Here is a 27790-nt window from a genome sequence, read left to right as displayed (position 1 = left end):
TAACACTTTTTTTAAATTATTTTCAAATTGGACCTTGTTTATTTTTTTTAAAAAACTAATATTTTTAGTCACGTCTATTCACACGGTAGGGACAGTCAACGGCTACGATGACCACTGATATGGCAGGTCTGACACAGTGACATAGGCACAACAGTAGAAGTATGAGGTGAGTAGAAGTAGCAGGTCTGCCACGTCATAACGGGTGACGAGTCAGACCTGCTACGTCAGCGATCGTGCCTCTATATATGACACGATAGGGTGATTTTGCAGCGTTATGCGAAGACCAAAAGTATTAATTTTAAAAAGAAATTAAACCATATTAAATTTAAAAATAGTTTTAAAAAATATTAAAAATAAAAAAAATTCTCAATTTCAGCACCAGCATCCCTCTCTCTCGCACATGCAGGCTCAAGCAACAGCGGGAAGCAACAGGCAACAGCGGGGAGCAGGGATGAGGTGACGCGCGGACCAATGGCGCGGAGGGTAGGGGGGCAGTCTACCCTGACCACCTCGTGGCGGACACCTGGCTCCATCGGCCTGCGGGATCGGAGCGGGCAGTCAGGTAGGCATCACCGTGACCTTTGCCATAAAAAGCTACTGCTCCTTGGTACGACGCTGTCCTACACCCTCCCCCTATACTGACTGCTGCAGCGCTTGCTGCCTGGCTAGTGGCTAGGCTAGGCTTCTGTTCATGCTGCCACTGCGCCAACGCGGCCGTCCTCATCCATCCTCACTCTCCCTTCTCTCTCGTCTCCATTGGCTAGTTTATGCGTCTATTCCATAAATAGGAGTGGTAGGCAGTTGCTCACTGGTCCTTTGCGCAAAGAGTACTCCTACCAGCCTCTGGACTGCTCCCGACGCGCGCCGCAGATCTACTCCAACACCTGTAAGGATTTTCCGGCAGCTAGCTAGGGATTCTTCTCCCTCGCTCCGCTTGCTTTTCGTCCTTCCTCTTCTTTTCTTTGCTTGGTCAAATTCCCACTTCATCTCTTCCTGTGCTCTCTCGTCTTCTTGTGGTTGTTGGCAGCTGCAGCGGCGCCGCCGCCGGTGGAGGAGAGCAAGAGTGGCGCGATGGCCGGGAAGCGGGAGCGGATAGCGATACGGAGGATCGACAACCTGTCGGCGAGGCAGGTGACCTTCTCCAAGAGGCGGCGGGGGCTGTTCAAGAAGGCCGAGGAGCTCTCCATCCTCTGCGACGCCGAGGTCGGCCTCGTCGTCTTCTCCGCCACCGGCAAACTCTTCCACTTCGCCAGCACCAGGTACCTATATCTATCGTGCGCCGTGCGACGGCTGTCATAAGGCCGGTCATCTTCCTCATGCGATTGTTCTTGGTTTGTTGATCGATGCGTTTGGAACTCCGCTAGCTCTTGGATTTTTAAATTCGTTCTTCCATCTCGTCTGGGGCTTAGACCTGCATCTTGGTACTGGATGCCCTAATTTCGATTCCGTATTTGTTCTTCTTTAATTGGGCGTCTTAATTGATTGATCGGTTAATTCCGCAATTAGAAACCTGATTTCTCTATTTCTTGAGATCGGGGATTCTTGTCTCCCTGTCTCCAACAACTTGGGTATGCTGCTGATCCGCTGTGCCTTTTCTGGAACCAAGCTTGTCTACGACGTGTCACATGTACGTGGATTGATATTTGATGGTCGATATTTCAATGTATGATTAAGTAACTCCTGCCGGTCGTTCTGTTGATCAAAGGAGAAAGTTCTTGCTTGTTCGCCAACAAGTTCCTTTCCCCATTGTCAACAATGACTAAGATTGTTGTTTGACTGTCGTTTCGATATCGATTATGTGTCTTTGGGGTGTCATGTTTTACCCCCATTTTCCAGAGATTCTCATATGCTTGCTTCGTGGTGCTCGCCTGTTCTAAGCTGGGATTGGGGAAAAAAACCATTGTCCCTGGATTTATCCTGTCGCTGCCTAACAGATTCAGATTTTATTAATATTAATTAGTGTTATTCTTTTTTCTATCCGCATAATGATATACTTCAAGGTTAGTGGTAAATTCACCTGATTAATTGCTTTCAAGGTAATGATACTTTCAAGTAATTAGGCAATACTTTCAGTAACCCACCCCAAAAAAGGGCATGTTGATCAGTCAGTGTGATTTCATCATATCTAATTTCTTATCAAGGTTTCATCTATTGATGTGAATTGAGATAGAATATACGATATGCTTTCAACATTTCAATGACCTTTTTTCACTGCTCTTCTCCTACTCTTGCCGTCCCTAAAGAATTGCACTCTTATTTTTTTAGGAGTCAAACTTTTAAGTTTGAGCATATATATAAAAATATACTAATATATATGATGTGTAATAAGTACCAGATAATAATAGATCATATATTCTTATAATATAACAATATATTTAGAGATATATTTTTATAAATCTAGTTAAAAATAAAAAATGACCCTAAAAAGTGTGTATTTTCTTTTAACGGAGGGAGTATATAATACTAAAAGAACTTGGAATGTGTGGAAGAGAGTAGACAGATGGAGGGGAGGGTTCTCTCTTTTGGCAGTGTGACCAGTAAAAAACAGATGCTCTTTGAGAAAAGGTAGATGTCACGAGTCTTCGTTCTGATCTGCAACTAAAATTTTTTCTGCACCTTTTGTACAAGTTGCTTCGATTTCCATGTTTCTTCTATTGCTCTTGTTCGTCTACCACGTTTCCATTTCCATTTTTTAATGCACGTTTACATTTCTTTTGACTTCCCCGTCGATGTGGATCGTGCAAATAACCCGGACATCCTACTGTAGAAATGCTTTCTAGCTGGTCAGAGCTTTCTCCACATGTATCCCGGGTTTGCCAGGAAATGCCTCGGAATGTTCATGTGACTTACATGATTGATATCGTTTTCACCCTAAGAAAAAAAGGGGAAAATGTGATACTTCATTTCGTACTTTACACCTAATCCGAGGTACCTGCCATTTTGTTTTAACTTCCGCTCCCTCAGTTTTGAAATATTAGAGATTTACTAAGTTCATAAAAAATAAGTATAATAATATTTACAATATCAAATGAGTTTCATTTGATATACTACTATAAAAACATTTTCATAATTTACCTCCTTGATGTCTTAAATATTAATACTTTTGTCTAGGTCAAATTTTAGATGATTTGACTTAGGACATATGGAAACCTCTTATGTTATAGGACATATGAAGTAGTAGTTAAGGTTTATGTTGTCCATATTTTCCAATGAAATAGAGCTTAAATTGCATGTTGTTTATGTATCATAACATAAACGATTAACTGTGGGCTTCTGCTTACTCAAATTTAAAACTGTCTTTTTACAATGATGAGTTTGGGCACACGTAAGCTATCTTCAGTTGAGCTTTTCCTATCACATTAAGTCTCGATAACATATATGGTAGTAAAATGCTCTCAACTTTGGATAAAAAATCTTGTGAGTAAACTGCACCAGCTGAAATAGTTGGAGGAAAGTAAATAAAATCAAACATTAGTTTAGTAGATTGTCTGGGCATTGGCCGAACTTATTGATGGAAGTAATTTGGACCTTTTTTGGTTCCAAAATAAGCCATATAAATAGTTCATCTTGTTTTGGCATCTAGTTTGATATTTTATCATAATGTTCATAACCCCATTACCATTATAGACATCTTTATATAAGACATGTGCATTTCCTCTGTTGGTTCGCGTAACACGAGTGGTGTGGGCCTTGCAAGTTCAAGTGCTACAAACCACATTTAGGTACGTTTACTTAATATATATAATATAAAATGGTGTCACTCATTAGTAGTGGTGGCCACCTAGCACTAAGCAGCCTTTGGTGCAATTTTTTGTTTCTATTTTTGTTATATGCAAGCTACCTGCAGCCTAGCTTTTAGTTCAGTGTAGCTTGCAGCCGCTGCAACTGTGTAGCAACTTAAATTCGATGTCAGGTCTGTAGCTAGAGCTGTGAAACGCAGCAGGTAGCGAAGAGGCTAGCTGTAAGGTTTTTCACAGCACATGGTTACAAAAAAAAGTTCTGAACCAATGTATAAATAGTTTATTTTTACCGGTGACACAATCTCATATCATGCATTATATTGTGATAAACTTGATAAAAAAATAAGTAAATGACATGCGAGACAAAGATGCTAAGAAATTGTGTGTCGCGCCAATAGCCAAACATTGCCTAAGAATTGTGATGATTGAAGTATAACATGGTAAGTGTTATATAGACTCTATACATAGAAACTGTATTTCCAATAGATAGTTCTACAAAATATTTTTTCAGCCAATCCACTATCTAAGGTGTGGAGATGTCTTGGGGATATAGCTATAGTATGGCTAACCAAGATGTTCAATAATATCTTTCGATCGAACAAGATGCCTGAGGAGTGGAGAAGAAGCATATTGGTATCAATCTACAAGAACAAGGGAGATATCCAAAGTTGTACTAATTATCGGGGAATTAAGTTAATGAGCCGCACTATAAAGTTATGGGAGAGAGTCATCGAGCAGCGCCAGCGAGGAGCGACGCAGATATCAACAAACCAATTTGGTTTCATGCCCGGAAGGTCAACCACAGAAGCAATCTTCTTAATAAGACAGGTTATGGAGCGGTTTAGAGAGCAGAAGAAGGACCCCCACTTGGTTTTCATTGACTTGGAGAAGGCTTATGACAAGATACCAAGAAATGTTATGTGGTGGTCTTTGGACAAACATAAAGTCCCATCAAAGTACGTGACCCTCATTAAGGACATGTACAACAATGTTGTGACTAGTGTTCGAACAAACGATGGCAACACAGATTACTTTCCGATTAAAATTGGACTTCATCAAGGGTCAGCCTTAAGCTCGTATCTCTTTGCCTCGGTAATGGATGAGGTTACCAGGAACATATAAGGGGATATCCCTTGGTGTATGTTGTTCGCTGATGATGTAGTGTTAGTGGACGAAGCCAAGTGGGAGTAAATAGGAAAACTAGAGTTATGGCGGCAGACCCTTGAGTCTAAAGGTTTTAGATTGAAGCAGAACTAAAACCGAATACATGAGATGCGACTTTGGCGGAGTTGTACAGGAGGAGGAAGATGTGAGTTTGGAAGGTTAAGTAGTGCCTAAGAAGGATACGTTTCGATATCTGGGATCGATGCTACAGAGGGATAGAGATATTGATGCGGACGTTAGCCATAGAATCAAAGCAGGGTGGATCAAGTGGCGACAAGCTTCTGGCATTCTCTGTGACAAGAGGGTACCACAAAAGCTAAAAGACAAGTTTTATAGAATGACGATTAGACCGGCTATGTTGTATGGAGCAGAATGTTAGCCTACAAAGATTCGATATGTTCAACAACTGAGTGTTGCAGAAATGCGTATGTTGCGATGGATTTGCGGTCACACAAGAATAGACTGAGTTTGGAATGATGATATACGTGATCGCCTAGAGGTAGCACCAATTGAAGAAAAGCTTGTCCAACATCGGTTGAGGTGGTTTGGCGATGTCCAAAGGAGACCTCCAGAGGCACTAGTGCATTGTGGAGTCCTAAGCCAAGCTAATAATATGAGGAGAGATAGTGGAAGATCGAAATTGACATGAGGGGAGGCAATAAAAAGATATTTGAAAGCTTGGGATATATCTAAGATCTATGTTTGAATAGGAATACTTGGAAAGCAGCTATGGAAGTGGCTGAACCGTGACTTGGGGCTCTTGGTGGGTTTCAACTCTAGCCTACCCCAACTTGTTTGGGACTGAAAGGCTATGTTGTTGTTGTTGTTGTAATCCACTATCTTTTCTCTGCTATCATCCACCTATCATATATATTTAATCTAGTTTTCCGTGTAGACTTTCTTGTATAAGAAACCATTTCCCTTTGCTCACCTTGTTTTAATTCCAATACTACAACACCATTTTACTTACTTGGCATCATAGCTAATCCTATAGAAACTATATTCTAGTCATCTCATTAGGACTGCCCTAATATTCAATTTATATTATATTATATTACAGCAGTAAGTGTTGAAGTCAGCCTTTTTGGAGCCTTAACTATCACTATACCATGACTACTACTCAGATTTGAGTGTCATGAATTGATCTAAACCAGGAGTGTGGGGGATTAAAAATACTTGCTAAGGAAATACGACAGTTTAATTCTAGACATGGTGGCCAAGCATGTACTGTGTACTCGGTCTAAAAAATAATATTTTTTATATGAATCAAGACAATTTTTAAAATTTAATTATACATTTAAATAAAATAGTATCAACATTTATGTCCCTAAATATGTTTACGTACTATAAAAATATATTTTATAATTAATTTATTAATACTTAGTTGATATATAAATATTGGTATATATTTTTATATAGATTTGATAAAATTTAAAATTGAGCGAATTGCATTTGTTACGACAGTTAACATTTGTTTTTTATATCCACAGAAATTCATGCACAGATAAATTAGTCTAGTCATTTCGTGGCAAACAGTGTGAGATTTTAAATCACTGGCACTAGCTGCCTGTGCATGATGACATCATTCATCAGGAGGGCTATGAAAAAGATTGACCAATCCTATCTGAAGGAATTTGTGCATCGTACTTCGTTCCACATTTGCCCGGAGAGTGGGGCCTTGTTTAGTTCGCGAATTTTTTTGGGAAATGGTACTGCAGCATTTTCGTTGTTATTTGACAATTAGTGTCCAATCATAGTCTAATTAGGCTTAAAAGATTCGTCTCGTGAATTTCGTCTAAACTGTGTAATTAATTTTATTTTTTATTTATATTTAATGCTTCATGCATGTGTCCAAAGATTTGATGTGACGGATAATCTTGAAAAATTTTGCAAAATGAAATGGAACTAAACAGCACCTGGGTGTCAAAAGGCAGTGGACATTTACTAACACGATATAAAGGTTAGCATTGCTGGCCCCGCCTGGGCAGTCTGATGTGAAGATAGGATGAACACAACTCATCTTTTGCTTTTGTTACACGCCATTTCACTGTAGGTGTCTATACGTTCAATATTCAGGCCAAGCATTTTATAATAGGCATACAATTTTGTTGTGGCATGGATGATGTTTTTGTTTTAAAAAATATTTTCAGCCAAACACTATTAACCGAAAAATTTAGAATCACCAATCTGCTAACGAAAATGCAAGTGTCTGCTGACCGTTGCTGTGCATAAAGTTTAAGCAGGTAGTTAAGATTTTCTTAGTTTAACACTAGGAACACCATTGCTACATATTTTCTCCTGATTAATACTACAAGTTATGAGGCTTTTTGCTGTCATGCATGTAAGCTGGACGAAGTAGGCCTGAATATAATCCCCGGTTCAGTGCATGAAATATCAATAGTTACACAACAGTACTAGCCTCCCAGATTTCGCGTGTAGACCTGACGATATCTCCATGCCCAGAAGCATGGCCTACTTAATATGGATTTCTTGAAAAACAATACTTACATCTAGTTGCTGCGACAAATTGCCTTGGTATTGAAGCCATCATCTTTATCTGAAGTACGTCAGTTAGTCGTATTATTTAATCTTTACTAAACTGTGCAGTCAACTGATCCACTACCGGAATGCACATGTTTGCCATGTGCCCACGGCACACGACGAAGGCAAAAAAACACTCGGCAAAGCCTTTACCGAGTGTTGCACTCGGCAAACGGCACTCGGCTAACACAGACTCGGCGAATCTGTCTTTGCCGAATATTTTTTGTCGAGCACTCGGCAAAGACGTTGCCGAGTGCTAAACCCAACACTCGACAAAAAATATTTCAAAAATATAAAAAAAACCCACCGCCGCCCGCCCACAGCTCGCCCCGCCGCCGCCGCCGCCACCAGGCCGCCACCGGTCTATAGAGTATACCAGCACAAGCCTCAAGTCTAGGATATAAAAAAACAAGTGCCATTGGCCCATATCCTCCCCTTGTATCAAAACAAAGGAATCTAGGTAACAAAATCATCCTTACGGATATACCCAAAATAACAAATCCCAGGGACATTGCACCAGCCAAGACATCCACTTCTGATAGAATGAACCATTCAACATTACCAAAATTAACAAGCACAATCAATCCACCACCTACCAAGTTCCATCTGGGGGGATCACTTGTAACGTGCGGTTTACTAGATGCCATCAGAATTATCGTGTCATAGGAAACCCAAACCTAGCCTAATCTGATGAGACCCCAATCCAACAACGCCCGCATGTCGACGAATCCACCCGCCCTAAATCAACAAGATAGAAAGGAAATGCCCACGAGGAGATCGCAGCCATACCATCCAAGGGGTTGCTGAAGTTGACGTAGGCGCATCCGAGCGAGCGGCGCGAGGTGATGTCCCTGCAGATGCGCACCGACACCACCTGTCTGGCCTGGCTGAAGAGCTCGTACAACTGCGAGTCTGAGATGGAGCCCTCTAGGTCGCCCATGTAGAGCGGGAGCAGCTGCGCCACGCCGACCTCTCCCGGCGACACCACCGCGGGGACAACGTCCGGGAGGGAGGGGTGCCGCCGCCGGCGTCTCGTCTGATTGGTTGGTCCGTTGGTGCCGGATCCGGGAGGGAGGGGAGGGAGGGGTGTCGTGCTCAGGGAGAGGGGCAGCGCCGGGTAGAGAGGGAGAGAGGGAGGGGCGGCGCGAGGGAGAGTGGGAGGGAGGGGGCGGCGGCCGCGCGAGTTTATAAGATGTCGAGTTCGCCGAGTGTCGAATCTAGGGCACTCGGCAAAGCTAAGTTTGCCGAGTGTCCGCACTCGGCAAACTTATCTCCGCCGAGTGCCTACTTTTGCCGAGTGTTTTCTTTCTTGTTTGCCGACTGCCAAACTTTGCCGAGTGTTTTTTTGCCTCTTTTGTCGAGTGCAATTATTTTGCCGAGTGTTTTTGTGATAACACTCGGCAAATAGCTTCTTTACCGACTGCTCGATAGAATGTACTCAGCAAATATTTTAGCACTCGGCAAACACCCAGTTTCCGGTAGTGATCAGTTGATCTGCCCAATATTTCTGCAGCATGAAGCAGGTAATCGATCGGTACGACTCCCATTCCAAGAATCTCCAGAAGTTCGGAAGCGCCGTCTCAGCTGCAGTCACATGTGAGCTAGAATTCATCCTGTAATTGTTAACGTTTATTACTCCAATTTGCGAGCACAAACTCAATGACAGAATGGGTACAACGATGTGTGTACTAAAAGCTTTCGTTTCTGTGATGTGTGTGTTACAGATTGACTGACGGCACTTGTGCAAGGCTAAAGGAGGAGCTTGCTGAAACCAGCCTTAAGCTCAGGTGCACATCTATCCTACAATTTAATTTACACATACGCATGTAGTTCAAAAGCAGGACTATAATCTACATGCACCTGCCAGTTTTATCTTTTGGGACCAAACCCTTCTTTTTTATTTAAGCAACCTCAAGAAGGACACGGAGTTCTCTCTACTAGACAAATGATTTAGAAAAGTCCCATTGTTTCATAGAGATTATTGTGATTTTCAGATGCCCCTGGAAATCCAATAGAGTGGCTCAGCTAATATGTAGACCGCCTTAGAAACTCTAGGGGTGATTGGTAACTCACCGACTGCCTTTGAAAATAGACATTTCTAGGAACGGTTAGACCCGAGCATTTCAGTCCAAGATCAGGCCCGAGCCCGTTAGGCTTAGCCCAAGCCGCATCTCTTATTGGACAAGGCCCTAGACAACAAAGCACAATCCCCAAAAAAGGTATGAATTTCAATTGTTGATCGGATGAAGACAATATATTTACATTGTACAACTTGAAAAGACATAAAATTTGTAGTCGGCAACTTTTTCATTTGAAATTATTTAGGGACCCAAATATTTTTTTCATTTGAAATTGCTAGACCCAAATATTCAATTTTAAAAAAACTTAATTTAATGTTTTTAATATTTCAAATGGCCTCGAATGGAGGCACGCTTTAAACTAAAGTTGTAGTGCTTGATAAGAGCCGACAATTTTTTTTCATTTGATATTGCCTAAGGGCATAAATATTCTAAAAAAGATCCAGAGAAGTTAATACAAAATGTTAGAATATCTAGTTTCTATGTGAATGCTTCTACTCTACATATGAATGCGCCACCTCCTCCAGGCTGGCTTGGCTCTTTGGGCTTCTCTGTAATCTACCACTCTAGTCTAAACTGGCCCCTTCGGGTCTGGCCCCTTGGGCAACTCTGTATTCTAGGCCATATATGTAACCCTCTTGTAACACAGCCATTTATGTATAACATCCCAGCCTGTTAGGCTTCTATCATGGTATCACGAGACTTTTGAGTCCTGTACCGCTTCCGCCCCTCTTTCCCAGGCGTCGTGCTCGCGCCCCCAGCCGCGCGCGCACCCCCAGGCCGCTGCGCCCGCTGTTACTGCGCCCATGGCCGCCGATACCCCTACCTCCGGTGACTCCAGCACCGGTCTCTCGGCCACCGCTGCTGCGGCCAAGCTTTGTGATGAAGCTACCTCCGCCGCCAAGCTGCTGGAGGCCTAGGCCATCTCCATCCGCTCCTCCAACGCCGAGCGCAGCCATCAGCTCCAACAGGAGGCCGACCTCCTGAAGTCTGCCGCCGCCGCCCAGGAGCGCGTTCGCACTGCCGTCGCTGCTCTTGACCAAGAGCGCGCGCAGGCTGACGCCCTGGAGCAGCAGGCTGCCGCCCTTCGCAATCATCTTCGCGCGGAGCTGCTCAAGGACGACGATGTTCGCGACGATGACGCCCACTCTGAAGCCGCGGCCATTGCTCATCTCCACAGCCAGGCGGCTGCTGTCCAGAACATCAAGCACCTGATCCCCATCGTCCTCGAACTCCAGTCGTCATCGAACTACTCCAAGTGGCGCGGCTACTTCCTCCTCACCCTCGGGCGGTTCTCCCTGAGGGACCATGTCCTCAGCGATGACGCCCGCCCCGACGATCCGGCATGGTCTCGCATGGACTGCGTGGTCGTCTCCTGGATTTTCAACACCATCTCCCCCGACCTTCTGGACATCGTCCACGAGCACGCTGGCACCACTGCCCGGGCGGCTTGGCTCGGGGTCGAGAATCAGTTCCTGGGAAATCGTGAATCCCGGGCACTCCTTGATGCTGAATTTCGCAACCTCTCTCAGGGCGCCCTCTCCATCGACGACTACTGCCGCCAGATGAAGACCAAGGCTGATGCCCTTGCTGATCTTGGCGAGCCCATCAGTGACCGTACGCTCGTCCTGAACGTCCTGCGCGGCCTCAACGAACGGTTTCAGTTCATGGCACAGCTGATCACTCGCCAGAAGCCGTTTCCTTCCTTCAGCGACGTTCGCGCAGACCTGCGCCTTGCTGAGCTCAACATGGAGCAGCCTATGGCTCCTCCCTCGGCGCTTCTCGCTACACCAACCAGCAAGCCGCCTGCGCCTCCACTTCCTGCGCCACCGCGCCCCCCTCAGGGATCTCCCTCTACTAGGGGCGCCCCTTCTGGCAGCGGACGTGGGCGCCGTCGCCGCGGTGGGCGTGGCCAAGGCGGCTCTGGAGGTGGCCAAGGCGGCTCTGGAGGCTCGCCATGGCCCTCCGTGTTCAATCCATGGACTGGGTCCATTCATATGTGGCCCGGCTCCAACCCAGGCGGTCCTCGTGCTCCACCGCCTCGCGCCGGCTTCCCTCCACACCAGCAGCAAGCTCTGATGGCTGCCATGGCTCCGGCTCCTCCACCATACTCCACACTCGGGCCCTGGTCTGTACTCCCAGGCACCGGTTCAGGCACCCCCTCCTGCATGGGCACCTTGGGATCCACACTCCCTCGCCAACGCTTTCAGCACTGTGACCCTTACGCCACCGGGCAGCAGCGATTGGGTTGTCGATTCAGGTGCTTCCTCCCACATCGCATCCAACCCCGGTATGGTTACCTTATCCTCTTCCTCCACCTTTCCCTCTTCCATTGTTGTTGGCAACGGTGCCACTCTCCCTGTGGTTGGCACCGGTTACTCCACCCTTCCCGGTCCCTTTCGCCTCAACAATGTTCTCCTTGCTCCTGACATCATCAAAAAATCTTCTCTCTGTTCGTCAATTCACCACTGATAACCATGTTTCTGTTGAATTTGACCCTGTTGGCATTTCTGTAAAGGACCTACGCACGGGCACCATCCTCCTTCGCTGCAATAGCTCGGGACCTCTCTACACCCTACAGCTGCCATCATCATCGTCCGGCTCCTGCGCTCTTGTCACCACCCCGTCGACGATCGATTGGCACCGTCGCCTTGGTCACCCCGGCAAGGATGCCTTCCAACACCTTGCTCAGTCCTCCTCTATTATCTGCAGCAAGCCCGGCGACACCTCTTTATGTCATGCTTGTCAGCTTGGACGACATGTTCGGTTACCTTTCACTAGTTCGATGTCCAGGGCATCCAAACCTTTTGATTTAGTTCATTGTGATTTGTGGACCTCTCCTGTACTCAGCATTTCTGGTTTCAAGTACTATTTAGTTATACTTGATGACTACTCGCATTTTCTATGGACTTTCCCACTTCGCCTCAAATCCGACACTTTTTCCACTCTCTCTAATTTTTTCGCCTATGTCTCCACTCAGTTTGGGTGCCCCATAAAATCCATCCAATGCGATAACGGCCGTGAGTTTGACAACTCTTCCTCTCGCGCTTTCTTTCTTGCCAAAGGCGTTTCCCTGCGTATGTCTTGTCCATACACCTCGCAGCAAAACGGCAAGGCTGAGCGCATCCTTCGCACCACAAATAATGTCATCCGCACCTTACTGTTTCAAGCATCTATGCCTCCCTCCTATTGGGTGGACGCTCTTGCCACTGCCACCTATCTGATCAACCGTCTTCCCACCAAGACGTTGGGTCTGTCCACACCCTACTTCGTCCTCCATGCCACTCACCCTTCCTACCACGAACTTCGGGTCTTTGGGTGTGCCTGCTATCCTAATCTCACTGCCACTGCCCCACATAAGCTTGCTCCTCGCTCTACTTTGTGCGTCTTTCTTGGTTATTCCCCTGATCACAAAGGTTATCGCTGCCTTGATCTCACCTCCAACCGGGTCATCATCTCTCGCCATGTTACCTTTGACGAATCCCATTTTCCTTTCTCCCATCACCGATCATCTCCTCCACCCGGCGAGCTTGATTTTCTAACTAATAATGAGCCTCCACCAGCTCCTATTCATTCTGTAGGTACACCCACTACTTCAGGCCGTGCCAGCTCCCTGCCCGTGGCTGCTGCACCCCTGCAGGTTGAGCCGCCCGATGAGCCTCCACTGCTGCCAGTGCTCTCACACAGCCCTGGTCATCTCCCGCGGGCACCCAGGTCTCCACCAGGCTTCCCCGCACTTTCGGCTCCACCTCCGGCGTCCTCGGTACCTGCTACCTCTCCATCGCCGATGATGCCTGCTGCTCGTCCGGCGCCCATGGTGCCTTCAGCACCCGTGGTGCCCATGGCGCCCACCACGACCCGGGCACCACCGACGGCGTTCAACAAACCGCCTGTCACCCAAGTCTACTCCCGGCGCTCCTGCTCCAGCACCTTCACCGACGTCTCCCATTGCTGCTCCCTCCCGGCGCTCGAGCATCGTCCCTTCACCACCTCGCTACGTGAAGGCTGCTCCTCCTGTCGGTGTTGTTCCCATCCCACCGGTCGCCAACTCTCATGGCATGATGACCCGTGGGAAGTCTGGATATCACCAACCGCGCCTTCATCTTCACACCGAGGCGCTGTCACCAATTCCTCGGTCTTGTCGTGACGCCCTCACTGATCCTCACTGGCGTCGCGCCATGGAAGAACATGCAGCTCTTATTGAGAACCACACTTGGGACCTCGTTCCTCGCCCTGCCAAGGCAAACGTGGTCACTGGAAAATGGATCTTCAAACACAAATTTCATGCTGATGGTTCCCTGGACAGATACAAGGCTCGCTGGGTTCTTCGAGGCTTTACACAACGGCCAGGTGTCGACTATGATGAAACCTTCAGCCCCGTTGTCAAACCTGCAACTGTCCGCACGGTTATCACTTTGGCCCACTCTCGGGATTGGCCTATACATCAACTTGATGTGAAGAACGCTTTTCTTCATGGGGTTCTTTCAGAGACCGTCTACTGTTCGCAGCCCACAGGTTTCACTGATTCTGCTCTTCCCAATCATGTCTGCAAGCTGAACAAGTCCCTGTATGGTCTGAAACAGGCACCACGCGCTTGGTACAGTCGGTTTGCTGCTTATTTGGTCACTTTGGGATTCTCTGAAGCTCGCTCGGACACCTCCCTGTTCATCTACCGCCGGGGTGCTGACACAGTCTACCTTCTTCTTTATGTTGATGACATCATACTCACTGCATCCTCCCAGCAGCTTCTCAGCCGTGTTATTGATGCTTTGAAGAAGGAATTCGCCATGAAAGATCTTGGTCCTCTTCATCACTTCCTTGGCATGTCAGTTCAACGACGAGGTGCTGCTATTTTTCTCTCCCAACGGCAGTATGCTCTGGATATCTTGGCTCGTCATGGCATGACTGATTGCAAACCTTGCTCTACCCCTGTTGACACCTGCGCCAAAGCCTCTGCTGATGGTGGTCCTGCTGTTGCTGATCCTACAAATTATCGCAGCCTTGCGGGTGCTTTACAATACCTCACTTTCACCAGGCCCGACATTGCCTACGCAGTCCAGCAGATCTGTCTTCACATGCATGATCCTAGGGAGAGTCACCTTGCTGCTGCCAAACGAATCCTTCGATACCTTCAGGGCACTCTGGATTATGGCCTGGTCATTCCTCGATCATCCCCTACTCAACTTATTGTGTACACGGACGCCGACTGGGCCGGCTGCCCAGACACTCGCCGCTCCACCTCCGGCTACGCTGTCTTCCTTGGAGGCAGCCTCGTCTCCTGGTCTTCTAAGCGACAGCACACCGTTTCTCGGTCCAGCGCCGAGGCCGAGTATCGGGCTGTCGCCAACGGTGTCGCCGAGGCCTCCTGGCTGCGGCAACTACTGCAGGAGCTGCATCAGCCGCTGCAGTCCGCCTGCCTCGTCTACTGCGACAACGTCAGCGCCGTCTACCTCTCCACCAACCCCGTCCAACATCAGCGAACCAAGCACGTGGAAATCGACCTCCACTTCGTCCGGGAACGGGTCGCCATTGGGGCTGTCCGTGTGCTCCACGTTCCCACCACGTCGCAATTCGCCGATGTCTTCACCAAGGGGCTCCCTTCCTCTGTTTTCCTAGAGTTTCGCTCCAGTCTTAACGTTCGTCCTAGCGACGTTCCGACTGCGGGGGGTGTTAGAATATCTAGTTTCTATGTGAATGCTTCTACTCTACATATGAATGCGCCACCTCCTCCAGGCTGGCTTGGCCCTTTGGGCTCCTCTGTAATCTATCACTCTAGTCTAAACTGGCCCCTTCGGGTCTGGCCCCTTGGGCACCTCTGTATCCTAGGCTATATATGTAACCCTCTTGTAACTCAGCCATTTATGTATAACATCTCAGCCTGTTAGGCTTCTGTCACAAAAGAATAGCTCGTGATATCTAGTCACAAGTGAAGGGATCATATATGGGACTTGAGATCATGGATTCAAATCTTAAGAATAGCTCCTGATATCTAGTCACAAGTGAAGGGTTACAAGGGACTTGAGGTAATGGATTCAAATCCTCGAGGATGCATGTACGTGCATTTCTTGCAAAAAAATAGTACTGGCTTATGAGGTAGTTACTTGGGCATGAGAAAATTATTTTCCTTATTTGTTTGTTTTCCTTTGTGTGATTCTATGGAAAATATTTCTAGGGGCCACTATCGACTGAATATCGTCGACAGTCCTCTGAGGGGTATTCCACGAAGGTAGATTGATCGGCAAAGATGCGTGTAATCGAGAACAAGAAGGCAACAGAGGCACACGAGTTAGACAGGATCAGGTCGTCAGTATGACGTAATACCCTACTCCTGTGGTCTGTTGGATTGTATTGGCTATCGTATGATATTGCATGAGTTTGGAGGGGGTCTTTGTTCGTCTTATATAGTCCGAGGGGTAGGGTTACAAGTCGGTTAGATCTAGGAGATAATCGGAAAATAATAACAGATTACATGAATCATAGGATCATACGTATCCTAACAGATTTCGTAGTATCTTCAGGATATCTTCCTGGTGTCTTGCGGGAGGCGCCGAGCAATGTCGTGCCCCGCAAGGCTTCGTCTTGTGGGCTGGGCCATCCCTGGGGCGCAGCCCATGTGATCTGCTGTGGGTATCCGGGGTCGTACCCTCCACAGCTAGTCCCCGAGCGTCTTGTATCCGTTGTGCAACGTCGTCTTGAGTTTGTCTGAGCAGGTGCAAATAAAGCCGAGCAGTCAAACTCATGATCTGACCACCATGATGAGTTGCCGAGCGGTTGTGAGCTGTCGCCGAGCAGCGTGAACCGTCGTCGAGCAGTGTGACCCAAGTAGCTCAAGTTCAGAATCGAAAATTTCTTCGCAGTGGACCAAGTGTGCCCACTTAGAGTCCGACCACGAGAAAGTTAGATAATCTTCTTCGGCTTCAAGAGGCGCAAAGTCTTCTAGATTAAAGCAAACACACTCACCGCGAGGTGAAGTGTGTCCACTTAGTCCCCGAGCCTGACAGTAGGTGACGCAGTCACGTGGTGCTAGGGTCCATAATAGGAGAAAAGTAGAAGACCAGTCGAGCAGGCAGCCAGTTTCCGGGTGTAGCCTCGAGATGAGAAAAGCACATTCATCGCAAGGTGAAGTGTGTCCACTTAGTCCCCGAGCCTGACAGTAGGTGACACAGTCACGTGGTGCTAGGGTCCATAATAGGAGAAAGGTAGAAGACCAGTCGAGCAGGCAGCCAGTTTCCGGGTGTAGCCTCGAGATGAGAAAAGCACATTCATCGCAAGGTGAAGTGTGTCCACTTAGTTCCCGAGCCTGATAGTAGGTGACGTGGTGCCATGGTCAGAAACAACAGTCAACAGAAGGCAGTTCCCAGTGCAGTGAGGAACCATGCCGTAGTGCGGATGCAGTCCCCGATCCACGAGGAAATCTTGGAGAAAACAAATCCTAGAGAAAAACCTAGAGTAATGGTTGTACAGTAGTAATTACTGAGCTGATATAGATGGCAAAGAAGTCGGCAAATATTCGGTGAGCAATAACAACTTTCGGCGATAAATGGGCGATACAGGCTGCAGTTGTGCGAAAGCCCAGGTAATGGCCCACCACGTTGTTGCATAGAATTCGGAGAGGCGCAAATCGTGGAGCAGTTTCCCAAAAATCCTCGAATATGAAAGGTGGGGGGAGTGCTTTATAACTGCGCCGCCGCACCCCGCACTCATACCTTTGTCACTTTGTCATTTCATCTTCCTCCTCAGCCCTCGCACATCCAGATTCACATCCATACGCGCTTCCGCAGTCAGTCCCAATCTGGATCTGAGAGATGACGCCGAAGAGGGGAGGTGTGAACCCAAAGAATGCGAACGTCGGAGCCAGCCGCGCATGGGGGAGGCGGAGCTCAACAGGTTGGTGGAGGCGGGCGTTCTTCTTGACAGCGTCACTACCGGATGGCGGTCAGCCAGCGGTGAGCCCTTCCCAATGCCTCATACTGATGAAGTAGTGGTGTTTGAAGATTATTTCTGGCGTGGGTTGTGATTTCTTGTTCATCCATTCCTGAGGGATCTGTTGGAGTTCTGGGTAATCAGTCTATGCAATCTCCACTCAAACACCATCTTGCACATCTTGATCTTTATCCACTTCTACGAAGCGTATCTGGGGGTTCTTCCACACTTCAGCCTCTTAAGACACCTGTTTTGGTTGAAGAAGGGCGGCGGCGGTTCCAAGGTGGTCGGCGGCGTATATCTACAACTTCGGGATGGGATGGCGAGCAAGTACATCAATGTACCGCTGAATACTTCGCTAAAGGGGTGGAACGCCAGGTGGTTCTACATGAAGCAGAGCCATCCTGCAATCCGCTGCGACGTCGATCACATCCCGGAGAGCCAAAAGAGCTGGTCAGAGAAGTCGAGCAGTGCTGACATGCAGCAGGTGAGGGAGGTCCTCTACCTGATAAAAGGCGTGGAGATTAATGGCGAACTGGTGGCGGCGAGCTTCATAGTGCGCCGCGTCCAGCCCTGTAAGGAGAGGGCCCACCCAGGCTTTGACTTCAAGGGCGACAACGACGGCACCCGAGAGAGCACGGGAAGGCTGTCGAGTGATGACGTGCTAGAGCGGGCCGCAGAGCTATTCGCTCTAAATGCCTCGTTCAGTGTGTCAAGACAGACCAGGGCTGTACAAATCCGCCTCCTCAGGTAACCAGCCCAATTGTTTTGTTCGTGATGCTTTTTATCCATTACCATTGCCGAGCAGTGAACTGATTTATGCAAAGATCTATTCGCAGGAAAGAGCGGTGTACTTCTCGGGCGTGCCGAGAGGTGATTGGTCGCAGGCAGTAGACGCCCGGCCACCGGCTCGGCCTAAAGAAGATGCGGCCAACGCCTCGTTGGAGTTCGAAGGCGCAGACGCTGGTCGAACGGAGAGTACCTTGGTGTCGGAGAAAGTCCAGGGGAAGAGTGCAACAATAGATGAGTAGGTCCGGAAGAAGAGAAAGACGACGGGTGTTGTTCCCTGCAAGCCGGGCGGCATCTCGCTTGGCGGCAACCAGACCACTCGGACGCAAAGTGCGGCGATGTCTGAGTGGTCGGATGACGGCGAAGTTCTAGTGGCTCCTCCATCGAACACTAAGGTGCCTCCGCGCAACACGCGCGCGGAGGAGTAATCAAAGGGAGGGGAGGCAATCCCCGAGCAGCATGCGACGGGAGTCCCCGAGCAACAGGTGACAGGAGTCCCAGAGCGGCAAACGGAGGAGAGGCCGACGGCGGAGACCGCGAGACCTCCACCCCTGGGCGTGGGAATCGACCCCAGGGCCACGCCTGGGGGCTCGAGTAGGCAACGCCGGTTCAGAAAAGTGTACCGGCAGGCCGACACGTAAGTATTCTTGCCTTGGAGTTATTTTGTTGTCGGATTCCTTGTCGCGGTGGTGACTGACGAGCTAATCTGATGCAGAGCGAAGCGTACTGAGGATCTGACCCCGACCGTTCAGACTGACGAGCAGCCGAGGGCTGGTCCCGAGGCGGAGGCAATGTCGGTAGACTCTGTCCCCGGGTGCTCGGCAGCCTGTGAAGGAGTCGACCGCTGCTGCTGATGTACTTGGCGGCGGCGAATGGTTGGCAGCGACAGCGGACGGGTCGGCGGCGATGCCTGCGGCAACGGCGGAAGCCGCTGGGTCTTCGGAGGCGGCGGGGCGGCTGGAGTTGCGGACGCCGCGCCGGAGGCTACGACAGATAAGACAGTGGCGCCCGAGGAGCAAACGACGCTCCCTGAGATGTCGGAGGGCGTGGTCAGACACGCTGTCCGGCCACCGAGCCCCCTGGTGGTGCCTTCAGCTGCGGAAGAGGGGGACGAGGTGGAAGAGATCGAGCGTGAAGAGTCACGACCTCAAGCTGTCCGAATCCTCCGTAAGCGGGGTGACGAAGTGGTGGTTGTTGAGGAGGACACCACTAGGGAGCTCAGGAGGCTGGAGTCCGCCCTTTCTGGAGTGATGGAGCAGATCAAGGTCAGTACGATGTCTGCGATGCTCGTCTTTGACGTTGTAGACCGGCTTTGCTTCATGGTCTTGGCACGTTTGCAGGGGATAGCTCGGACTGCCGAGCAACGACGCCGGCTGATCAAAAGGATGGAGCCCCTCGCCGAAGAAAATGCCATGCTGAAGGAGGCGATGAAGTTAATGGAGAAAAATGTCTAGAGGCTCTAGCACGAGCAAGATCTTGCTGAGTCTCAAGCGCGGGATCTGGAATCCCAAAAGGGGCTCTGTCCGAGCAGTTGGCGACCGCATCCGAGCAGGTGCGGGGCAAATCCGAGCAGCTGGAACGTAGCTCCGAGCAGGTGACGAGTCTTTTCGCGCATCTGTAGCGGAAGTCTGAGCAGCTCAAGATCATCTCCGAGCAGAAAAAAGGTATGGCATATCAGCAATTTTGCTTTTGCATTGTTGAAGTCATTGTTGCTGACGATGGTTATGCTTGTAGAGCAAGATGCGGAGCTTGGCCAGCTACGCCAAACTGTTAGGCAACTCTAGGAGGAGGTGAAGAAAACGGCTAGGCGGGCGGAGAAGTTGGCCAAGGAGCTGAAAGGTGAGTTCTGCATGGTCGGAGTTACTGCTGGAGTAATTTCTTGACTTGACAACCCTTGCAATGCCCGCAGACTATCGCCGGAGGGTCAAGGCACAGTTCGATGTGCTGGAGCAAGAGGCCAGAACCTAGCGGAGCAAGCTCGACGCCGTAGTTGTTGGAATCAAGTCGGTGCTCGACTGCGTCGACCTGGAGGTGGCTCCTCAGCCCGACGGCAGGCCGCCGCGTCCGGACACCTTCATTGAGAGGTGTAAGGTGGCGTGGGAGAACTTCAAAAGCTTCAACCGCGACGCCATCGTCACCGCCGTTACACGCCCTAGCGGTGGTCCGGTCCCATTACCCTACCATTGACCTTCAAGCGATAGGGGTTGGATTCGCCATAGGGACGGGCGCATCGGAGCACCAGCAGCTGGAAGATGAGGTGGAAGATGGCGAAGAAGTCGGCTGGCGATGTCGACCTGTTCAGCGAGATGGACGACGATAGCAAAGCCCGATGATCTGCTCAGAGAGATGCTGTATTAACTAGAGTAGTTAGGATGCGCATGGGCGCAGATAGACATTTATAAATGTTGTAAAGTGACAAGTGCATGTTTATGCAGTTTGCTAGTATTTCGGTGAAAAAATCGTTGTAGTGTTAACCCTAACGCGATTATATGTAGTAGAAGTAGCGTCCGAGCAGTTAGTTCGTTATGGAACTCTTTGGCCTTGGCTAGCGGAGCCTGTGCACGTGTAGGAGGAACAGGCGTGACAAAGGAACCGCAATTGACCACCCATAACGCAGAGCGCAGAGCCCGTAGCACGTGTAGGGAGAGATCGGAGACTGGGTCTTCTCCATAGAGAACAGAGCGGAATGTATGCTGCTTAGCGGTTGGCGAAATTACTTGGAGATATACGTAGTATAAGTGGTATCCGAGCAGTTAGTTCTTTACTGGGCTCTTGGCCTTGGCTAGCCCATAGTCCATAACCTTGAGCGCGGAGCCCATGTACATGTAGGAGGAACAGGCGTGACCAAGGAACCGCAGCCGACCACCCATAACGCAGAGCGCGGAGCTCGTAGCACGTGTAGGGAGAGATTAGAGACTGGGTCTTCTCCATAGAGCACAGAACAGAACGTGTGCTGCTCGGCGATTGGCGAAACATTTTGGAGATATGGAGAAAAACGGCGGAGTGTTTATGGCGGTCACATATTGAAGATATGGAGAAACGTGGCGGAGTGTTTATTGCGATCACATATTGGAGATATGGAGAAACGTGGCGGAGCATTTATGGCGATCACGTGTTGGAGATATGGAGAAATGTGGCGGAGCATTTATGGCGATCACGTGTTGGAGTTCGTTAAAGGAGTAGTTAGAGCTGGCGACTGCAAGTGGATTTTAAATCGTAACGGAGAAATAATTGAGACAAATTATAGCGACCAAAACTTTATTCATCATGGAGTGGAGAATACATATCTGGAGCGTTTCAAGGATAGAAACGTATAAGGTGTGCTCAATATGCCATGAATTGGGGATATCGATTCCGTCTAAGTCACATAGCCGATAAGACCGTGATCGAGTAACCTCTTTGACTACGTAAGGCCCTTCCTAGGGGAGGCGAGCTTGTGCATACCTTCGGTTTTCTGTTTTCTGCGGAGAACGAGGTCGTCGATAGCAAATGAACGACCTTTGATGTTGCGGTTGTAGTATCTCCGCAAGCCTTCTAAGTATTTGGCTGTGCGGACGTAGGTGATCAGGCGTTCTTCCTTGGCCCTGTCGACGTCCTCTGTCCGAACAGCTACGGCTTGATCTTCATCATAATTTTTCACCCTAGGTGCTCGGAAGGCAATGTCTGCTGGTAGTATGGCTTCTGAGCCGTAGATCAAGCAATATGGAGATACTGGTGCTGCGACTAGCTTGAGTACGCAATCCTCAGACCACAGCTGGTAGCTCTTTGAGCCATCTGTCCGGATACTTTTCTTCTTTCTGATATAGCCTCTTTTTGAGGGCATCAAGAATCATGCCGTTCGCCCGTTCGACTTGGCTGTTGGCTCTAGGATGGGCAACAGAGACGTATTTGACGGAAATGCATCGGTCTTCGCAGAAGTCCAAAAAATGATGACCAGTAAATGTAGTTCCGAGGTCGGTGATAATGCTGTTCGGGAGACCGAATCTGTGGATGATATCTTCGAAGAGCTCAACTGCTTTCTTTGCAGTAGCCGAAACAAGCGGTTTGTATTCGATCCACTTGGAGAACTTGTCGATGGCGACTTATATGTATCGAAAACCACCTGGCGCTGGCTTGAAAGGCTCGATCACGTCCAGTCCCCAGCAAGCAAAAGGCCAGGAAGCTGGGATGGTTTGCAGTTCTTGTGCCGGCACGTGGATTTGCTTGGAGAAGAATTGACATCCTTCACAACGTCGGACGAGATCTTCTACATCGGAGATGGCCGTGGGCCAGTAAAAACCAGCTCGGAAAGCTTTGCCGACCAGGTTTCTTGAGGCCACGTGGTTGTCGCAGGAACTAGAGTAAATTTCGAGAAGTGGTTTCACTCCCTCTTCTTGGGTGATGCATTTCTGCAGTATCCCTTTCTTGGCACTTTTCCTCATCAAGCTCTTGTCCACCAGCACATAATGCTTGCTTCGACAAATTAAGCGTTCGGTTTCAGTCTTGTCGATGGGTACTTCGGCGCTGGTGAGGTACTTGACGAACTGTTTCCTCCAATCGGCGACCGGCAAGGGTACCATAAGTACCAGCTGCTCGGCGGGGGGAATTTTTTGTACTTCCTTCTCTTCCTTGATAGACGACGTAAAGAGGTCTTGAACGAAGTACCCTGGCGGAATCGCGGCACGAGAGGAGCCTATCTTGGATAGGTGGTCGGTGAGTTGATTTTGATCTCGTACCACGTGGTGGTAATCGATACCGTAGAACTTCCCTTCAAGCTTTCTGATTTAGGCGCAGTATGCATCCATCTTCTCAATGGAGCAGGACCAGTCTTTGTTGAGCTGGTTGATTACCAGCGCGGAGTCCCCGTATACCATTAGGCGTTTGACGCCGAGCTCAACGGCTATACAGAGTCCATGGAGACATGCTTCGTATTCAACGGCGTTGTTGGAGGCTGGAAAATGTATTCGGAGAACGTATCTGAGCTTATCCATGGTCGGCGTAATGAACAGAATGCTAGCACCAGCACCGTTGATGTTGATGACGCCGTCAAAGTACATCACCCAGTGCTCGGGGCATGTAGCGGTGATGGGCTCTTGGATCTCAGTCCACTCAGCGACAAAGTCAGCGGGCACCTGTGACTTGATGGTAGGACTGCTTCTGAACTCAATGGAGTAAGTGCCGAGCTCAACAGCCCAATTGATGCGGCCATTGGCCTCTTTATTACGGAGAATGTCACCTAGAGGGAACTCGGTGACCACGGTGATCTTGTAGTACTCAAAGTAATGGCGAAGCTTGCGTGACATGATCAGAATGGCGTATAACAGGTTTTGGACCTGAGGATAACGAGATTTGGGCTCATTAAGGACCTCGCTGATGAAGTAGACCGGACGTTGCACCTTATAGGCGTGACATGGCCTCCTCGCGTTCGACGATAGCTGTGCTAACGACGCGAGAAGTGGCGGCGATGTAGATCAGTAAAGTTTTGTCTGGCCGAGGCGCCGTCATGATCGGAGGCTTCGTTAAAAACAACTTGAGCTACTCGAAAGTTGTATCTGCCTCCTCCGACCAGCAGAAGCGCTCAGAGGCTTTGAGGAGTTTGAAGAACGGTAGTCCATTTTCGCCGAGGCGCGATATAAAGCGGCTGAGAGCAGCCATGCAACCTGTAAGCTTCTGTATATCCTTTATGGACGTTGGCTGTTTCATGTTGGTGATGGTGGAGACCTTGTCAGGGTTGGGTTCGATGCCGCGGGCACTAACGATGTAGCCCAGGAGTATTCCGGATGGAACCCCAAAGATGCACTTTGAAGGGTTGAGCTTTCATCGGTACCTTTTAAGGTTGGCGAACACGTTTCTTCGAGATCGACGAGATTATCGGCGGTCTTGGACTTGACCACATCATCGATGTAAGTTTCGACGTTGCGGCCTATCTGTTGGTCGAGGCACATCTGGATGGCCCTTTGGTAGGTCTTCTCGGCGTTCTTGAGTCCAAAGGACATGGTGGTATAGCAGTACGCACCGAAAGGCGTGATGAACGATGTCTTGATCTGGTCTTCTTCCTTGACGGAAATCTGGTGATAGTCGGAGTAACAATCGAGGAAGGAGAGCAGTTCGCGGCCGGCGGTGGAGTCTACAACCTTGTCTATCCGAGGCAGACCGAAGGAGTCTTTTGGGCAGTGTTTGTTAAGATCAGTGTAATCAACATACATTCTTCATTCTTTATTCTTTTTTTAACGAGAACAGGGTTTGCTAACCACTCAGGATGATACACTTCTTTTATGAATCCGGCAGCTAGGAGCCGTTTTATTTCTACCCTAATAGCCTCCTTGTCTGGCACGAATCGTCGGAGTTTTTGCTTGATCGGTTTGGCGGTCAGCGAGACATTCATGGAGTGCTCGATCTTCTCCTTGCCTATTCCTCGTAGCCCCAAGTCACTTTGGTTGTGGTCTTTTTTTATCCATAACGCTTTGGTCATGGCTGTGTTGTTTGCTGTTGATAGAGCCTAAGCTTCCGCACTACTATCTCCTTACTGTGGTTGTGGGCCTGTGCCATCCATTCTACGCTAGTACCATTGTAGGGAGGGCTACACCCATTCGTGGTTCTCCTCTTGTGTTGGTGCCAAGCCGGCAATGTGGGTCCTCTTGGTTGTTTTTTCTACCCTGTGTGAACTCATATTCATTGTGGATTCCCTGTCGTTATGGTGCCACCACTATGTGGTCATGTTGGTCTTGCGCATGGTAAGGTTTAGGGTGTCACAAGCGAAAGCTCTAGCAAGTTTTTGCCAGCGTCGCTAGTTATTGTGCCCGTAGGCATAGTTCACGTTCTTGGGGGGTCAGGGGCTATCTTGGTCACCATACACCCTTTGGTTCTGTTAGGTGAAGAGTCCACCAAGGGGTTGTTGCGTTGGTTGTTCATCCTTTCTTTGCTTAGCCTTGGGATGTGGCCATTGCTGAAATTATGTGCCCTAGTGTTGTTTGGTGCTTAGGGTAGAGGATATGTCATGGGGGGTGTATGGTGAAAGCCCTAGCCAGATTTTGGTCGCCGATGTAGTTTTGTGCCCTAGGGTTGTTTGGTGCATAGGTTAGAGGATAGTCATGGGGATATAGGGTGAAAGCCCTACCTAGATCTGGATGAGGCCGACAATGGTGACACTCTCGGGCATCATTCACCCTGTTGGGAGCATTGTTATGAAACCGCATTCCACCTATGTTCCCTAGGTGAAAACCTAGTTCACTTTTGTCGGATGAACAATGACACCGCCTTGTGGGTTATGTCCTTCTAAGAGGCATTATCTTGAGAAGTACTCCACTCTACCGTTGCTAGTAGCTTAGGTACGAGGTCATCGTCTTCCCCACTACTCGCCGGTAATTGTTGCTTGGTAATCACTTGTGGACCTAAAGCGGCAGCTCTCTCACCGTGGGCTCTGGTTACTACTTGGTCACTATTGTGGACTCCTTGTTGTGTGGTCGTCTCTATTTAGTTGGGTGTTTGTTCCTTGGTTGTCGCTTGTGGAGCTAGCTGCTCTCTTGCGATGGGCTCTCTAGATGTTGCTTGGTCGTCGTTGTGGTGCTATGAAGGCTACTCTCTGGTTATTGCTTGGTGACGCTTGTGGTGTTTTTGTGGCTGCTTATTAGTTATGGTTACTGTTGTTGCTTGGTCATCCGTATGGGCTGAGGCGGTTGCTCTCCCGTTGCGGAGTTTTTGGTGGCTTCGTCATTGCTCGTGGAGCAAAGGTGGCAGAGGACCGGACTGGTGCTGGCGGTTGTTCTCTTGTTGCGGTATATTCATTTGCTGCTTGGTCGTCTCATCGCTGCCTCTCACATGCTTGTTTTATTGTATTTGTTGGAGGTCTAGGTTGTAGGGTTAGTCTTTTGTCTTGTGTGAGAGTTTTTGGCTGTAGCCTTTGTTTTTCTTGTTTGGTATTTCGGTCGTTTTATGATGTATGTTTTGGTTCCTCCTTGATCGCCTTTAAGATAGTAAGTCACTTATTTGACTATTGCTTACCTTTCTTTCTGTTATTTTTGTTTATTCGTTGTAAAAATTACAATTTTTTTTTAAAGAAATGTGTGGAAACGACTGTTTTTTGATAAAATAGGTGATCATCATGTTGTAAAAGTAACCGTTAATTCTCTTCAGGCAGATGAGAGGAGAGGAGCTCCAAAGGCTGAGCGTCCAACAGCTGCAAGAGCTTGAGAAGACCCTTGAATCCGGCCTCGGCTCTGTACTCAAAACCAAGGTATCTGATACTCGTGAGTTGTGACAGCATCAGACTGTACAGTAATGATGCAAAGCATAATCATCTCTTTCCCTGTCAAAATTGTAGAGCCAAAAAATCCTTGACGAGATCAGTGGTCTGGAAAGAAAGGCAAGCATAACTCCCTTTTCAAATTGCTTTAGTTAATTTATTTCCAAACAAGATGCTTCAGACCTAGGCTAGCGCTGCAGCTTAATCAACTGTGTGGAAAACTTCAGAGAAATTTCAGCACCTCATCACCTGATAAAAGATGCAACTGAAATCTTTCACATTACATTCAGCCAGATCCCGTTTCCTGCCTTCTGACAGCGTCAGTTGTGTTGTTGAACAGAGAATGGAACTGATCGAGGAGAATTCAAGGCTGAAGGAGCAAGTAAATTCCTGCTCTCCCCTGCTGAGTTTTCCATTCTGCTCTTCATTTGTTTCGAGCGATGTCTCGGTGCTTATGCCACGACGATCTGTAGCTGCAGGTGACCCGGATGGCAAGGATGGAGACGCAGCTTGGCGTCGATTCAGAAATTGTGTATGAGGAAGGGCAGTCATCTGAATCTGTGACAAACACATCCTATCTGCGCCCATCAACAGACACTGACGACTGCTCCGATACATCGCTCAGGCTCGGGTGAGTCCAGAGTTCGTCCCCAGCAGACCTTACATCAGATAACGTGTTCATCTCAAGCCAACGCACATCAGAAATTCCATGTAAATATGCTGGTGACTCGTGAGATAACGCATATGGAAATAGCACTAACCATATGAATCTGCATACTGTAGGCTACCATTCTTCAGCTCGAAGTGATGGAAATCAGGAAATTTGACATGTTCGGTGGCTGAGCGGTGCCGATTACTTGCCCTCTCCCTTCTGAATTGAGGAACAGGATTGCTGGATTAGTGACCAACGCGTCGCATCAAAATAAGGCATTCGAGTGCTGTATGATGGTGTATTCTGAAAGTGAGACATGCTTTTGTTATATACAGGCAGCATGGTAATACATAACGGGTACCCGCTAGGATGCTACCTGCAGTCCATGTTCTGTCCTCTGTTTTTAGTACTCGTATAATCCCCCTGCAAACCATGTTACCTGCAGCTCATGCTTTTGTTATACAGCATGATCATCGTTAGGAGTTATTCCAGTCCCTGCAAATAACTTCCAGTACTTCTGCTCTTAACAATATCAAACATGTCACGCTGTTAGTATTGAGGATTTGGACTCTGATCATTCTTTGTAGTAGGAACTTCGATGCGAATGTAGCATACAGAGCAGGTGAACTTGCAGTAAAGTAGCAATGGAATTTGATGAACAAAAGATACTCCAAGCTAAAGA

The 27790-nt window shown here is 48.5% G+C and overlaps 2 protein-coding genes across 2 annotated transcripts; both read left to right on the top strand.

Annotated features, from left to right (window-relative positions):
- Nucleotides 1–641: 641 nt before the first annotated feature.
- On the top strand, nucleotides 642–27594 carry LOC136551316 (MADS-box transcription factor 47-like). The gene is made up of 9 exons (XM_066542891.1): nucleotides 642–886; nucleotides 1028–1259; nucleotides 8959–9051; nucleotides 9176–9232; nucleotides 26348–26447; nucleotides 26535–26576; nucleotides 26797–26838; nucleotides 26930–27087; nucleotides 27240–27594. The coding sequence occupies exons 2-9, from the start codon at nucleotides 1072–1074 to the stop codon at nucleotides 27262–27264; spliced, it is 705 nt and encodes a 234-aa protein (XP_066398988.1). The 5' UTR covers nucleotides 642–886; nucleotides 1028–1071; the 3' UTR covers nucleotides 27265–27594.
- Nucleotides 16875–26321, top strand: LOC136551307 (uncharacterized). The gene is made up of 3 exons (XM_066542880.1): nucleotides 16875–18196; nucleotides 18286–19899; nucleotides 19970–26321. Exons 1-2 carry the CDS (start codon nucleotides 17766–17768, stop codon nucleotides 18338–18340), a joined length of 486 nt encoding a protein of 161 aa, XP_066398977.1. The 5' UTR covers nucleotides 16875–17765; the 3' UTR covers nucleotides 18341–19899; nucleotides 19970–26321.
- Nucleotides 27595–27790: the final 196 nt, after the last annotated feature.

This window comes from Miscanthus floridulus, chromosome 1, assembly GCF_019320115.1.
Source record: "Miscanthus floridulus cultivar M001 chromosome 1, ASM1932011v1, whole genome shotgun sequence".
In the NCBI taxonomy this organism is placed as follows: Eukaryota; Viridiplantae; Streptophyta; class Magnoliopsida; order Poales; family Poaceae; genus Miscanthus; species Miscanthus floridulus.
The sequence above is the reverse complement of the archived record's forward strand: the minus strand, read 5'-3'. Positions and strand labels throughout refer to the sequence as shown.